General features: G+C 46.1%; 7 protein-coding genes across 7 annotated transcripts; 4 read left to right on the forward strand and 3 right to left on the reverse strand.

The window, feature by feature from the left end:
- Positions 1-944: 944 nt before the first annotated feature.
- Positions 945-1,380, forward strand: SERLADRAFT_456863 (uncharacterized protein; the record flags this gene model as incomplete). The annotated part of the gene is made up of 2 exons (XM_007313477.1): positions 945-1,220; positions 1,285-1,380. Coding segments are annotated over 2 exons (370 nt in total), but the record flags the coding sequence as incomplete, so codon positions are not given.
- A 93-nt stretch (positions 1,381-1,473) lies between these two features.
- Positions 1,474-3,207, forward strand: SERLADRAFT_456867 (uncharacterized protein; the record flags this gene model as incomplete). The annotated part of the gene is made up of 4 exons (XM_007313478.1): positions 1,474-2,015; positions 2,104-2,167; positions 2,227-2,656; positions 2,714-3,207. The coding sequence occupies 3 exons, from the start codon at positions 2,108-2,110 to the stop codon at positions 3,130-3,132; spliced, it is 909 nt and encodes a 302-aa protein (XP_007313540.1).
- A 629-nt stretch (positions 3,208-3,836) lies between these two features.
- SERLADRAFT_456868 (uncharacterized protein) lies at positions 3,837-4,705 on the forward strand (the record flags this gene model as incomplete). The annotated part of the gene is made up of 3 exons (XM_007313479.1): positions 3,837-3,859; positions 3,909-4,341; positions 4,402-4,705. Coding segments are annotated over 2 exons (711 nt in total), but the record flags the coding sequence as incomplete, so codon positions are not given.
- A 1,918-nt stretch (positions 4,706-6,623) lies between these two features.
- On the forward strand, positions 6,624-8,718 carry SERLADRAFT_353979 (uncharacterized protein; the record flags this gene model as incomplete). The annotated part of the gene is made up of 5 exons (XM_007313480.1): positions 6,624-7,121; positions 7,171-7,773; positions 7,832-7,939; positions 7,995-8,261; positions 8,324-8,718. 5 exons carry the CDS (start codon positions 6,828-6,830, stop codon positions 8,399-8,401), a joined length of 1,350 nt encoding a protein of 449 aa, XP_007313542.1.
- Positions 8,719-8,906: 188 nt separating this feature from the next.
- SERLADRAFT_445130 (uncharacterized protein) lies at positions 8,907-12,137 on the reverse strand (the record flags this gene model as incomplete). The annotated part of the gene is made up of 15 exons (XM_007313481.1): positions 8,907-9,172; positions 9,225-9,317; positions 9,377-9,500; positions 9,560-9,911; positions 9,959-10,128; positions 10,179-10,338; positions 10,393-10,614; positions 10,673-10,745; positions 10,798-10,850; positions 10,903-10,990; positions 11,050-11,111; positions 11,165-11,294; positions 11,352-11,451; positions 11,507-11,545; positions 11,611-12,137. The coding sequence occupies 15 exons, from the start codon at positions 11,761-11,763 to the stop codon at positions 9,039-9,041; spliced, it is 1,953 nt and encodes a 650-aa protein (XP_007313543.1).
- A 615-nt stretch (positions 12,138-12,752) lies between these two features.
- SERLADRAFT_412860 (uncharacterized protein) lies at positions 12,753-14,684 on the reverse strand (the record flags this gene model as incomplete). The annotated part of the gene is made up of 8 exons (XM_007313482.1): positions 12,753-13,007; positions 13,064-13,145; positions 13,197-13,396; positions 13,460-13,612; positions 13,676-13,993; positions 14,048-14,280; positions 14,333-14,385; positions 14,439-14,684. 8 exons carry the CDS (start codon positions 14,682-14,684, stop codon positions 12,892-12,894), a joined length of 1,401 nt encoding a protein of 466 aa, XP_007313544.1.
- Positions 14,685-15,145: 461 nt separating this feature from the next.
- Positions 15,146-15,571, reverse strand: SERLADRAFT_456874 (uncharacterized protein; the record flags this gene model as incomplete). The annotated part of the gene is given in 2 exon segments (XM_007313483.1): positions 15,146-15,232; positions 15,248-15,571. 2 exon segments carry the CDS (start codon positions 15,416-15,418, stop codon positions 15,221-15,223), a joined length of 183 nt encoding a protein of 60 aa, XP_007313545.1.
- Between the last annotated feature and the right edge of the window lie 22 nt (positions 15,572-15,593).

Consider the following 15,593-nt stretch of genomic DNA (forward strand, 5'->3'; position numbering starts at 1 on the left):
CTGTTCGGCTCAGGATAAATGAAAGAGAAATTTGACCTCGGATTCCCCTGAAAGTAATTATGCCAGTGGTCGACCCCGCAGGCGTCATTTTGGAAACGCGATAGCGTGGAGATACGCTTGCACCGGTTTGCTTCAGCTACACTTCTCCGTAAATTTTACGAGATTCTCGTGTTTTCAACACGGAATATGGATGTTCGTTCGAACGTGTGTACAGTGGCGACCACGAAGTAACAATAGCTCACTGTAGCTGTCAGTAGCCAGTGCCTCACTGTGGTAGGAGCTGCTGGATACAATGTGTATTTCCCACGATCACACCCGTTTCCACATCTGAGAAGATCACTAGTACCTGGCATGTTAGACTTGGAAGCTTACAACTTCATCATTTACACTTGCAACATTACCCCGCTAGCCAATAGAATGCGGTATGGGACTTCATTGAATGTGGCAATTCAAGCCTCGGAACTTTATTGGCTTGATTCGCAGGTCCCCACTTAACAAACATTACAACGCAAGAGCCCTTACCGAGGTGCATCACAGCTGACGCGCACCGTACACGTTGGCGCAGATGTGTTGGCAGTAACAATATGGCAATATGAGTTCAGTACAAGTATGCATGATCGTTTGAACGAAGTCCCGTAATGGCCTCAAATCCCTTTCGTCGACGTGCTACTTTAGCTCTAGGAAGCGTTGTCAGACCTAGAGCTTCTTTAAAGCCAGACACCGTCTTAGTAGGTCGGCCTTTGTTTGATTTTTTGAAATCTATTTTCTAACCTTGAATTGAAGCATTCCACTTCTGCCATCGAACGGGCCATCACATCGCTCCAAAATGGTATCAGCCAAGCCTCTTCTGAATTATACAAGTTCCAAACAGCGCTCAATAACTATCATGCTCGTCGACCAATCGACTGGCATTTGAATCAATTCAATGCCTTCAAACTCGCCTTTATGGACAACCTCAATACTATGATGCACTTCTTACAGCTTTGTCTTGAATACGCAAACGACTATGTCTCGCTCTGTGAATGTTCTCTTCGAGAAACGATAGTTGACAGTGGAGCTTCACTCAGAGAGCTCATCGCCACGGCTAAGCAGAATGTGGCGGAGGTCAATATCCTGTCGGCTGCATATGAAAAAACAAACAATATATTCCGAGATGGCCGCTTCAATTCTTTATTCCGTCGTCGCTTTAGCCTGACGGTAACGCGAGCAGAGCAGTCTATGTACAGTAATAAACTTCCCAAGTCTTTTTTAAAATTATCTTTATTTACCTTGTATTTTTCGCAGGTTCCACCGATCAGCGCCAAATCACTGCTATGGAAGATTCTCTCCCAGAGTTCGTTGCGGTCGCAAGAGAAGCGGTGAACCCAAAAGGAATTGACGCCCTCATGGCATGTAATTCCGCATTACAACAAATCAAGCAATCTTTAATGGACTTCGCTATCTTTTGGAACGATCAAGTGACTGAACTGCAGTCCATAATCGGTGTCCATGCTGCTCCGCTCACAGTGTCTCTCACCGCAAGGCAGCAGTCACTCGAAACATGGGAGCGGTATAAAAATCCATTACATCAGATCCTTTCGTGCGTCACAGCGTCTTTAGACGCTTTGGCTATCGATGCGCCCTGTTTGCAGCAGAAGGCCCCCAACTCTGTGGTTCGGCGGATATTTTGGAGCTGGATGGGGTGGCTCCGGCTCATTTAGGCGGATTTAAACACTCTTCTGGTTCTCCCTATGTTACAGTCTCATTCTAAGCGTTTGTAGTCAACTTATATTATTGGCAATTTGTAACCCTGAGTCTTACAGTTCAGCGTGTTTCACAGGCATTTGCAGAGCTCCGGGTGATCAACTTCGATATGAAGTTCGCCCCTGATGGGTGCCATCGGCGCATGGGTTTCATAAGGCCTCCTGTCGCTTCACGTCACTTTTGATCGCCTGTTTTTATACAATGAGGCAGCCTCAAGGTCAAACCCAAGCGTTATCTTGAACACGTCGTTGGTCCCTCGAAGCGCTTGTGATGTCAGTATTCATTCTACGGTTTGGCATATTTCAAGTGGTACACACGTCGTTCTGTACAGTATTTTGATGCAAGATTTCTCTTTCGCAGCAACATGCCTTCTCTTGTCACCTGGAGTCATTTGCGCAATGAACGGAAAGGCAGTGGGGTAGTAGTGAGTCCCACCTTCTACTTGCAAATGATGAACATGATTCATATTGCGGCCTTTCCAAGAATGCTCCTGACCTTGAGCGCATTGCGTTGGCACTGGCTAATGGTACAACCGAAGCTGCAACGGCGTTGTACAAACTGCAGACGGCACTTAATAATTATAATGATAAAAAACCTATTCCTCGACAACTGGATTCTTTCAGCTCTTTCAAGAGCGATTTCCTTGCTGGTCTAGAGGCACTCATCTCGTTCCTTCAGAACTGTCATGGATATGCGGACGACTATGTCACCCTATGCGAATCTTCTTCCACGAACTTGGCGACCCAAAAGTCCTTACTCACCGTCCACCTTGCCACCGTAAAGCAGACATGTTCCGAAGCTGGGGCCCTTATGACTGGGTATGACGAGACGTACAGCAAATTCAATGAATGTCGTTTGAAGTACCTTTTCCAACGACGTTTCAGTGTGCCAACTGGCCCTCTATACCCTTCCCGTACGTGTCCGTTATGATGTGCCCGTCAGCAGCACCGATGGATGTAATTTTCTCTAGGCACAACCAGAGGCACCACTATGGACGATTCGATCCCTGATTTTGTTAAAGCCGCCAGAGCAGCAGTACGCCCAAACGAAGCAGAAGCTCTCGCAGCTTCAAACGCGGCGCTGCAGCACATACAGGAATCATTGAAGGACTTGGTAGCGTTTTGGAAGGATGAATCATACGTGCTTCACTCTTTGGTCGTGGCTCTAAACTCAAATTCTGCAACTATTTCACGGGAAAGCCAGAGGGTGGCTATGGAAAAATGGAGACATTATCAAACAGTTATACTCGGTGCTATGTCTTCCATAGCCGCGTCTGCAGATGTCACCAAGGTTGATGCGCCGCAATCAAGTCTGAAACCTCAGAAAGGGATATGGGGTATGGTTCGTTATCCGGCTGAATGGAAGTGGACGAATTTATTTGGGCGTTGAGGTCGAGATGTAAACCTTTATCCAGCCAAGAGATTATAATATTATCACACATAATGGAATGCGATTAACACCTGGACTACTGACATGCCCTAAGCCATGGTGTATATGTTTTGCCGGATCACGATACTAGCACTGCATCTGTGTGCCACGCTACCATGCTTGGACATGCGTGCTGTGATTTGACGTTTAACGTTTAAGCGGCAGTCGTGAGTCTCCAGCTGTACTAATGGAAGGTGAGTACATCATGTGTTGTTTCGTGTGGATCACAGCCGAGTCGCCTGAAACTGTACTCTACCCAGACATGCCAAATAATTAATAATTTAGTGAATATATACCATGATCATGCTTGGGATGCCTCGAGGAGACCACACAAACCTTTCAGGCCCTGTTATTTCCGCGTGCTGCTTCTAGGCACCACTCGTACATAAAATTAAGGCATTAAAAAAGTGAGTAATATGTGAAGCTCCAGCACGCACCACTAAATGCCACGGTGGTTCTAGGAGTGCTATGCTACTGCTTCAGTCATAAAAAAGTCCGGTCGAGTCCCTCAAGCCATTCTTGGTTTCGAACTCCCTTGAGAAAGAGTACCAAGTAAAGTTCTTTGGACCCTTTGCCCTCGACTCAAATCACTCAGTTCACGAATTATATTCCAAAAATGAGCTCCTCAGATGCCATAGTCACAAGCCGGAGGCGTACCGACCATGACCCTAGCAGTTCGGCTACCATTGTAAGAAGCACCTCTAGACAGCGAAGAACTCACCTTGATGCGATTATAGGCTTCCCCTGACCTTACGCGCAGCATGGTCTCGCTAGCACAAAGTGTGCAAGAAACTATGACCGCGTTGTATAACTCCCAGATGGCACTGAACAGGGCTTATAGACATCATAAAGCAACTGATGACATCGTTGACCAGATGAAACAGAGCAGAAATATGTTTCGATCAGACTGGGAGAAATATATCGAGTTTCTACAAGATAGTCACGGTTACGCGGAGAACTACTCATTCCTGTGCAAATTCTGGGCGACCCATCCAGTATCAGAATGCATTGCATTCGCCAGAGATGTCCTTGCTTCTGCGAAGGAACTTTCTATGGAGGCTAGGCGTTTGAAGGCGGAACACCAAAGAGCAGCCAAAACCCTTCAACGCTATAAAGCAAAAATACCCCATGAAGTCTTTGGGCCCGCTACCTGGACACCTGAATCTCCCGGTGTGCTCCGCTCCCTTTTGCTTTCTACTTCTATCTTACGAATTTCTTTCTGTTTGAAAGATACTGGTAACACACCACCTGCTAGCCCTTCAAGTTTGTCGGTGCAGTTTTTCGTTTTGGCCCAGACTTCTCTCAATCCAGATGGTGCTCGGTCGTTTTACGCCCTTGATCAAGGCTTCGCGGGTATCGGCGCGGCATTATCAGACCTTGCGGTTTTCTGGCAAGATCAAGTCAATGTCCTGAATGATATACTGGTCAAACCTGGCACGACCTATATCACATCCGAGGAAGAGGCAAGCCAGATTAGAATGCGGTGGCTAGATGTGCAAAAATCAATCTTGAATGCCATTCTTTCCATTTCTGCATCTTCAGATGCTGTAGTAGTTGATGCTGCTGGATACAGACGGTCCTCATTCCCGTCGCCGATTTCACCGACCACTCCCCGAGCACCAACATCAACTAGCTCTTATGTTCTGGTGCCTCGAAGGTCCTGGAAACGCTTTCTGTGTTGTTCATAGCTTCCTTGCTAGTTCAGTCTGAGAGCGATTTTGCTACTTGATGCTCATGCTTACCATTACAACATGACATCTCGGCTGGTATTGACAGTCACGAATTTCGCCGCTGTTTGGCTTTCTTGGGGACTTTCGGGGCCTGATGGTGCAATATTTCTTATTTATGAACTATATTACGCACTTTTTCTCTGCTTTTTGAACTCGAGCGCTGGACTCGTGACTGATCTTCTGCACATTGGACGCCGTTTAGACAGTGATTCAAGTTGTGTACAGGCGGTCGGTGACGGGACTCCTCGAGCAATATCATGGGCACGACAATGAATAATAATCACTGTAGATAAATATTATTATTGATTACAATACAATCACCAGAATGACCAGTTTGCTGTAATTGGGTGTGTAAACTGCGTGTTCTCGTAAAGTGCAATTACAGTCGTAGTACTGCACTGCCACTGCCATTGTTCCCTCCCAACATCCCAGCGAACGTACCACGGCTCAACGCCAGCTTCAATGTTGAACTTGCGCAAGTCTTTTGCTAGCCAATATGCAGCAAGTCCATCAAGTCCGTCTCCAAAAAGCGGTAGTCCTCCAGAGCCTGGATTACGGAAACTGACGCTTGAAGAAAGGCTTCGTGCATCCGTAGCTCAGGCTGCTGCTAATGGGAACAGCGGTTCTCCATCACCACCCAGTACTCCGAGACGTGTTATGTCCCCTCCCTCTATCCCTTTGCCATCATCACCACCACCTCCGTCGTCATCTGTGGACCCTCTGTCCAACATTATTTCTGTTAGGTCACGTCCTGCTACCCCTTCAAGGTCTTCCACATTTGCGGAGAGGGATGGTGGTATTCATTCACCAACGCCCCTTACTCCAAAGCTCGCTGCAGCATTCGTTGAAGCGAGTGTCCCACTACCACAGTCTCCAGCGCCCGTACAGGCATCCGCACCCAACCAGAGTCCCGACGTGGTATCCGTTGCGACCTCCAAAGAAAGCCTTGCTTCCGAGACCGACCAACCGAACCCAACTAATGAAGACAGTAACTCAACTCCCGTCATTGAACCGCAACCTAATCCAGAATCAGACGTAGAAGGTTTACAAAAGCGTCTGAAGCTCGTTGAGCAACAGTTTGTGGGTGAGGTCGATTTCATCATAACAAAGCAGCATGTGATTTACCATATCACTTTGGAGACGTGTCAAACTCTTTTAAAGGTCTTCAAGCTGAAAAGTGCTTTGCGGAGGCACTCGTTCGCGGGTTGACTTCATTACAGGGTACTGAAGACGTTGAAGTGTTTCGCCACTACCTTCAAGACATGATATCAAAGGCTGAGGTACTAAAGCTTTTACTTGATCGCGTATGCGCCTGACCGGAAACATTTCAGATTCCTCAAGGTGAGACCAGTCATGCTGATGAAAATTCCACTGGTATGTGGTGTGAGTTGATCGACTTCTCATTTTACTTACTTGGCTATTACTATCACAGAACCAAATCAGCTCCTTGAAGACCCTCGACACCTTCCTGCAGAATCTGCTTCCCGTCCCGAACACATAGAACAGTCTGACAAGGCAATCCAGAAGGACCCTGATCCTCCTGTACTACAGGAGGATGAAAGGGTGGACAACAGCCGAGAAGAGCTTATTCGTCTTCAGCAAGAAGCTGACGAAGCATCTTTGAAGAGTCGAGAAGAGATCAATCGCCTTCAGCAAGAAGTTGCAGACGCAGCTGTCAAGAACCGAGAAGTGATTCATCGCCTTCAGAAAGAGGCTGATGAGGAAACCACTAAGAACCGAGAAGAGATCAATCGTCTTCGGAAAGAGGTTGACGAGGAAGCCAAGAATCGAGAAGAGATTAGTCGTCTTCAGAAAGGGGTTGATGAGGAAGCTGTCAAGAGTAGAGAAGATATTAGTCGCCTTCAGAAAGAAGTTGAAAAATTCAAATCATCTGCAGCAGAAGAGGAAGAAAAGCGTGTCAAGGCTATGAGCCTGTTGAAAGCAGTAAGGCAAAAGCTGATCAAAGCAGAGAAGGACAGGGACGACGCTTTTAAGGAGCTGAATGGTGCAAAAGAGAGGGAGAGAAAGCAGAAAGAACAGGACGATGCTGAAAGGGCTAAACTACAAAGCGAAGTAAACTCGGCCAAAGCAGAGCGAGAGAGTGCAGTTGCTGCTTTGAGAGCACAATTCGACAAGGAACTCGCTGATACCAAGATTCGGTTAGAGAGGGACTTGTCGAATGTGAAAGAGCAGTTAAGTCTTGATATGACTAGCATGAAGGTACGTGATGTTTAAATAGTGGAAGTTCTGGTATCTCATTGATTCGTAGGAATCACATTTCAAAGAACTGGCATTCAAAAACTCGCGACTATCGTCTCTTGAAGCGTCCGTTAATAGTCTTTCAGCCGAGAAAAACTCATTATTCGACCAGTTGATGATAAGACAAGCAGAACTTGAGTCGTCACAATGTCATTCCGAGACGCTACAGAGCCAGAATACTGAACTCGAGTTTCAACTACGGGAGTGCCGGAATAACATATCCCTGTTAAACGAAGAAATCCTGGATGTACGCGGAGATCAGTCTATAAGGAGCCAGACGTCGCTGACTTCGAGTGAAGAGCTCGTACAGTCTCTCGCAGCGGCTGAGGCGAAATATGAGGCGAAGATCAGTCATTTAAGGAAAAGTCTAGAGGCAGTCGAAAAGGAGCGGAACGAGAATGAAGCAGAATGGAGCCGGAAGCTACGGGAGAAGATACAAGAGGCAGAAGAGTTCGATAGGATGCTTCAATCTTCTGCAGGCGCGAGGGAAAAGGAGATTGAGGCGGTGGAAGAGGTGAAAGCTGAGGTGACGAGACTGAATATCGAGCTAAAGTCTCAACAAGAGCAGTGCTCTGTTCTTCGACAGCAAATGGAACATCTTAAAAACACTGAGGTAAGAGGAAACATGCTCAGAAAACGTCCTAGGTTTGGAGATATTCACATTATTGCAGGCCTTGGCAAGTCAACGTACTAGAGACGTCGAAGCCCAAAGAGGATCTTTAGAGAAACTGCTCGATGAAAGTAAGGCTCGTGAAAACCACATGCTTAGCCAGAATAAGGTACGGATCCTTCCCTTCAAGGAAGCTTAACTTAGATTGACGTTGAGATGAGCAGACTTTGCGTGAAGAATTGCACAAGATACAAACGTCGCTCTCCCTTCTTGAACGGAGGCGTAGTCCAGGCGTTGGCTATTGGTCCCCTCGACAAGGGAAGACTCCTGTCGACAGTCGCACGTCGACTTCATCGTTATCGGATCCGACCGATAGAGTTGCATCACCAGATCAAACTTCATCACCCAAACAAACGAAGAGTGATGAAGAGGTAAATTTCGAATACCTAAGAAATGTTATAATGCAATTCTTGGAGCACAAGGAAATGAGAGTACGTTTGTCACCAACTCTCGAGGCATACATCCACTAAATAACACGATTTACCTAAACTAGCCCAATCTCGTTCGAGTGCTGTCGGTTATATTGCATTTTACGCCTCAGGAGACTCGAAGAATTGTCGCGAAAGTTTGATTATGGACATCGGGAGCTCCGCCAGCCCTTCGATAGCTTACCTTTATTGATGAACTGGCATGATTGTTCTTATGTCTGGGCGTTCTGGCATCTTACCTATCAGCTCAGGAGCACAACGGTAGTATAGCGTCCAGCGGGAATCAGGTCTGGAGGCTGCATCTTGATATGTCACAGGGTAGTCGCACTGAGGGACAGCTCATTCTGTTTACCAGACGTATATCTCACAACAATTTCAGCTAATTTACCAATATGAAATTGGCGGGCAATTCTCGGCTCACTATTTTATCAGCCTCGGGGATTCACAGACTTCAGCTTGCTATCTTCATATCGAATGCCAAGGCGAAACTATGATAGAAACAGCTTCTAAAAGATGTGTAACCTGCTGACACGTTGTGGTAGCACACATCAAAACCAGATATGTCTTCCCTAAGAGTTGACTCGCTATGAGCACAATATGCCCAATTAGAGTTGCGTCCTGCTGGCACAAGACGAGCTGCTGAGATATGAATATGAACACGAATAGCATCATAGCCATAGACGCAACGGGAATTCCATTTGTTTTACAATTCCTAAAATCAACTCCATCGATATTCTTACCCACCTAGATAGCCCTCAATACACAAGATCCACAGAAGTATCAGCGTCGGTTGCGACTCTGCCCCATTCCGCTTCCCGCATCTGCTCCAGCAGCGCCCATCCTCATTTCATCCTCATCCAAACCGGCCTCGGCCAAGATCTTCTCAACCTCTTCCAATATCGGTTTGTATGAGGCTACGGATCTTGATTAGCAGAATATCATAGTTCAGTTACATAAACACATTACCATAGCGATCCTCAGCGAGACCAAACCCATCTCTTCGAAGCATTTTACCACGATTGTCACTCGTTCCATGCGCTTTTTGCGCCCAATACTCTCCTAAAACCGACCGAATTTCAGCATATGTAAGATCGATGAAATAAGAAACACAAACTAACGTGAACGAGCGTAGAACATTGCCAGTGTTTCTCCTGGCAGGGGAGTACTGATAACATCTTCCGCGGTCCGTGTCGTATCTTTTGCAACCCCCATAAATACGGTTGCTTGTGCACGAAGGTCATCCTGTTATATTCAATGAGTCAACAAGCCTTTGATATTCATGATATTCCAGAGGACTTCACCTTGTCTCTAGTGTCAAGATCAGAGGCTCCGCTTTCGTTTTCTATACTCGGGGGTTCTGCCGTTATCTCGCTGACTTCAGCAATATTCGCATTGTTTTCGGCACGTTTCCCTTCACCACATACGGCAACCATTTCTTTACCGCTTCTTCTCTCGTCGTCTTCACTGTCATCGTCATCGTCTTCTTCGTCATCGTCGTCATCGTCTTCGCTGCTACTTTCATCTGCACCCTCCGCTGGAATAGTAATCCCGCTACTCTTCAAACATACATAGCGATCCATCTTGTCGAGTTGAAGGGAATGGAAGTCATCCAAAGTGTATTCACGAGACCCGCACTCGAAAATGCCGCCGTATCTGATAAATATATGTCAGCGGTCTAATAGGATTAAAGACGTACACACATATAAAGAGTGTTACGCAAAACGGCAAGCATAGCATTGTAGCGAGGGAGGGGCAGAGAGAGCATGGGGTCGTCAGTATCGGTTTCAGTATCTACAGTAGATGCTAATTTAATACTGGAGCCCTTTAAATCCTTTTGCGGTAAAACGACTGGAGTATCCGTATGTTCTCTCTGGAAAAAACGTTGAGTCCTTGGTGAAATAAACAAAACGAAAGTCTAACCTCGTCATAATCTTCAGCATCGCTATTACGTTCTTCATCTTGCTCTTCTCTTCTTGGGGGATGTAAAACAGGTTTCTTTTTCTTTGCGGAGCCTCCTTTCTTAGGCCGCTTGAGAGTCATAGAGATCCATCTTCCGTTACCAGCCAACTGATATCCATATCTTCAACGCATTGACATGGTTAAATGACGTTGATCAGGTCAATGAAATACTCACAGATCGTTCCAGAAGGTACTCTCCAACGTTTCCTCGCTAGTATCTTCATCTGTGACTCCGCCGAAGAGGATCCCCATGCCTTTGGATGTCCAAGGGGTCATCGTACATCCCGAACGTAGGGAAGGAGCATAGGCTGTTGATGACTTTTTGCGTTTCTCCCACTTGAATGATAAGGGACTGAATGACAGTGATTTACCGTCGGGAACTGTGTTCATTGAGATCCTGAAGTATACTAGGTTATTCATGATTTCATACGGGAAAGACGGTCGTGAAACATCACTTCAGGAACCATGTATCATCCAGCATAACACCAACTGGACGTTTCCCTTTGGCATATTCTTTACAATAACCACCTATGAACAATACACTTGATTGCACCAAGGGGAAACACTGTACTGTGCCTACCATGTAGGACCACGCCTTCTACTGTTGGAAGGAATGAAAATCCACTTCGAGGCCTGTCAAAAGAAAATTAGTCATCCCTACTTGCTCTTGTAATATTGGACTGACGAGGGTTTGCGATCAGTCTCCTTAAATTCGATTTGCTTCCACTTGTACTCTTGTGTGTCAAATATCCAGGTATCGTTAAGGTAATGCGCTGCGTGAGATAGACGAAAATATATAATGAATCCACCTGAGGTTTTAACAAAAACGCACTTGTGAAACCTGGATCAATAAAACCACCGAAAAGGACAATATAATGCTTCCACATTGCCATGCTTGCTCCAGTTGAATAAGAAACACTGGTCCTCATTGCAAGCGGGATACTCACCGATGTCCCGAACGACCACTGGGACGCAATTTGGTGTCAATGCGATCCCAGCTATGAGTGCTGATGTCGAAGCACCAGAAATCGCGATAGTGGTGAAAGTTGTTTTGGTACAATGAGGAAAATTCACCACCTGATTTCAAAATGTTGCATACCCGGCCATCGTAATGAGGTATTAATCAACACATACCAAAGAGAAACAACTTGCCGCCTCCTGCAGGTGATGCCACAACAGCGTGCGCCGAACGAGGGCCAGGACAGGTAGGCGAAACAAATTTCCGCCATTCATCCTAACCAAAAATGTCTTGGTCACAATTTAAGTTGGAGATGTTTGATTAAACACACTTTATCAGGAGCATAACGGAACATATCGTTATAGAAATACTAGTCAATGTTCTTGTTAGAACGATCTCAAAATTTCATATGGGGTCTGTGTACATGGCACGTACCGCCTTTCCATCCTCACTGAAGAATTCGCCACCGATACACCACAGATGATTTCCATTAGGGCAGGCAGTCAATGTAGCATTTGCTCGTCTGCTAGGCGGTCCTTCGACTAGCTCTTCGGTGACTGTATGCGCTTCCTCCCATTCTCTCCGCATCTACTGATCCACTCATGTTAACACTCAAGCATTTCCACTGAAAAAGGGGTCGAATCACCTTTTCCAGTATATCCTCTAAGTCTTCGTCATCATCTTCCCGACGATCTTTAGAAACCTTTTTCTTTTCTTTTTTGTCTATCTTTTGGGCTGTCTTTGCTTTCTTCGCTGCTTTTGCAGTTGATTTTGATGTAGAAGAAGTCGCCTTTTTCTTCGCCATGATGTGGTCTTCGACGGTATGGTTTGATACACTCTCACACTAACAGGTGCCAGTGCTGCGACCTATGGTGCTATTGGCAGGGTGACGATAACTTGAAATATTGCACTTCGAGTTACTACAGCCCGAGCAACATAGTCGAATTGCTCGCCGATTGCATGTGGAGTATCGATCAGTGAAAGTCATTGATTAGCCACTTCCAAATCGGGTCCGGCTAATCGTAAGTTAGTAGCAAACTACTCTCCTCTAACTTGAGTAGATGTAGAATCAGTGTTAAGGGCTGCTTAGAGGAGACTAAATAATATGGCCCTCCGGGGCAAACCTGGACCCATTTGTTCTGCATTTCGGTGCCCTTATTGTGGTGAATTACCTGAGCATTAGCATTCATCTCTACGATGCACCAAACAGCGAGGTAAAGTTTTTCAGCACCGACTCATGAAAAGTACTGTTTTGCAGGTATCTCTGATAATTGACATTGTTTGATCGTTGCTGTTTACCCCGATTCTGCCGCACTTAGTTGTAGGTGCTCCAAAAATTGTATGTCAGGATCTGGCTCTGTCTGCTACCACGCAAGCCACTATATTGAATGGAAGGCAAAGGAAACAATAATAAAGAGGCGGCGGTATCAATCGGGACATACGAATTGCTTACAAGTGAGAGGGCGAGTCATGCAGATTGGTACATAAGAGGAAAAAAAGTTCCGGGAAGAAGAAAAAACTTCAATGTCGAAATGAAAACCTGGGACCTCTGAGTCCAGGAAAATGCCACAAGAGTGTTCTCAAAACATTAATTCCCATATTTGAACGTAGATACCACAAGAAGTAAACATAAAACACGAAGAATGTATGTACAAACGATCGGGAAGCTAGTGACAAAGTTTCTGTGCAAGATAGATGCGTAGTCCAGTAATCTCATCACATCACTAGGAGGGTCACCACAACTACTACGATTGATGACCACGGGGCCCACACAATGGCTCGCGCTCCTGCATTGGCTCTTACAGCGCATGCACTGCCGCCAGGATTTCCACCTGTACATCACATTACGTGGTTGTCAGCAGCAGTCAAAGACAGCCAGACTCCTCACTTTTTCCTCCAATAACAGCACTAGACAACTGCGCAAATCCTACTGAAGGGGGACTCTGTCGAAACACAGAGTAAACATTCCTCTGTTTGGTTTAGCTTGATAATATCGTATGATTTTTGGATTCTTCACTTACCAAGTAGGGTTCACCTATCACCCAGGAAGGACTGTTAGAATCTGAAGGATTAACATTATTATTACTCCCTGCCAAAGATATGATGGCACCGGTGCACATGGCTGAGTTGTTATATTGTGGAATGAGAAGGTCGGTGCTGTCGATCGACCATGCGCTGCTTCCGAACGAGAAAGTGACCTGGAAACTAGGGGTGTTGCATGCTGCGTGAAGAACATAGCATTAGGCGTGGCAGAGATTAATAGTTCATACGATAGGATACATACGTAATTGAAAAGATCCATCACCTAGGTCATCACCACTTACTTGAGCCCAAATAGCTTGTACCTGCTTTAGAGGACCCATGATATACGGAGACCCGGTGTCTATGGCAGCAAGCGGGTAAGGCAATGTGATGTTCTTTGATCCAACTGTGATATCTGTATCGGCCAACAAGTGGACTTTTAAGGCACCGAGTATGACCCTCGACGTAAAGTACGTACTGTGAATTGGGATGGTCCAGTACGTCGATGAACTTGTCAAATTTGTAAATTCGATACATCCTTGGTAAAGACTGGTATTGACGCCTCCCAAAGTTAGCACTCCACCTGGATTTGTAAGCGGCTGCACACCGGTAGGACTAGCAGCCTGCTCCAGCACGCGTGCAAGGTAAAACGACATTTCTGCAACTGACAATTGTCCTCTGCTGACAATAGTTTGCCAGAACGGTGTGGCATTGATGAATGAAAGACCTTGAAAGGCAAAACCCATTAGCCCTGGTAGGACATCACCACCCCCAAGATTAGTTTGATTCACGAGGACTGAAAATACAATATGTAAGGAGATTTCAAGGCATGATACAATGAAATACACACGGAAACTTTGTTGAGGCACAGTGAAATTGCCCATAGACACCGTATCATTGCCAATGGTCCCTGATACGGTCCCAGCTGCGAAGGTAATGGAACCATTGGACGGACTACTGATGGTTTTATAAGTGGAAGAGCTGGAAGAGTTATATAACGTGACATTGCCACATGCACATGGGGTTGAAGGGAGCCAGAGATCGGCGGATCCAGTATCGAGGAGGACATTGAAATTCTGAGGTCTGGCAGCTTATGAGGGCGGGAAGGATAATCAGCAATGATATCAACTCTTACGGAGTACCGATACTGATGGCCCCGTAGTAGGTTGGCACAGTTCCGTTGGCAATCTGAAATCAGGAAATGAGGATTACAAGGGTAGATGAATCAGGCAGCGACTAACTCCAGATATTATTGAGATAGGAGAAGTAATTCCCAAAAATTCGCCTGTAGCTGAGTATCCATACTTGGCTCGCAGGTATTCCGCCGTCCTTTTGACATCATCTACGCCTTGGGGATAGGATCGCCTGAAAAGTGGGATGTCAACTGCAGTGGAAGAGTCGGACGACGTCGTGTCCGGAATGAACAGCGCATGAGTTTGCAGAACCAACACAACCAGCAACGTGCAAATGAGCGCTACGGGGAACATCATCAAACTCGCGGTTATGCATTCTATTATGCATTCTATATTCTGCCCTTTTATACTGCTCGTAGCTCGTAAAGGGAACACGCAACTCTATTCGTATCGTATGCGTCCTTCCAGCACGATAACAACACATCCATACGGACTTCGCGTGGTCTACAGGGCGCTTGCCACAGCCGCCATATTCCGGAAACCAATACAAGTGAAAAGGATCTTGACACAGCAGCAGGTGGACACGTTGTAGGCTAGAAGTAAGATTGCCTGCAGACTGTAATTGAACGGAAGATATTTCGAACCATATCGATACAAGATGAGATGCAAGTGTGTATTAGTGGAAAGGCCTCAAAGACGGCAAGAGCACCGAGTAATTATTCTTTCAAGCGCCGAACATGTGAGATTTGATTAAGAAACATGAGGGCATACGAAAGTGTCCGTAGGGCCGTGAGGCATCAAGACCAGTGACAGGAAGGCGAGGATGCCTCGGTCCCGAAATGTGAGCGAAGCTCATTGCATATTGCAGTGAGGCAAACCTGGAATGCTAGTCATATCCGACAGACAAGTATGGAGATCTTGCGCCCAATGTTACAGACCATCAACGCGAAGTATTTCCACTGGGCGTCTGTTCGACCTGCGACCATGAAAAGACAGCTTCGAGAATGACCATGTTCTGTGACAATAAGAATAAGATGCGATCTGTCATAACCATAACTTGAAAGAGCGCCCGTTACGGCGCGACCCATGCTTTGTTCTACGTGTTATCGTCAACGAGGAAAACGGATGGATCAAGGGTTATGCAATAAAGCAAGGCGTCAAGGAGAATAAGTAGTAATAAAAGTACAGTAACAAATGAAATATCACTCAGGCTTGTCGCCGTCCATATCAGAGTCCGACGCCGGTCAAGCCGTCCATCATCCA

Source organism: Serpula lacrymans (assembly GCF_000218685.1).
Source record: "Serpula lacrymans var. lacrymans S7.9 unplaced genomic scaffold SERLAscaffold_2, whole genome shotgun sequence".
In the NCBI taxonomy this organism is placed as follows: domain Eukaryota; kingdom Fungi; phylum Basidiomycota; class Agaricomycetes; order Boletales; family Serpulaceae; genus Serpula; species Serpula lacrymans.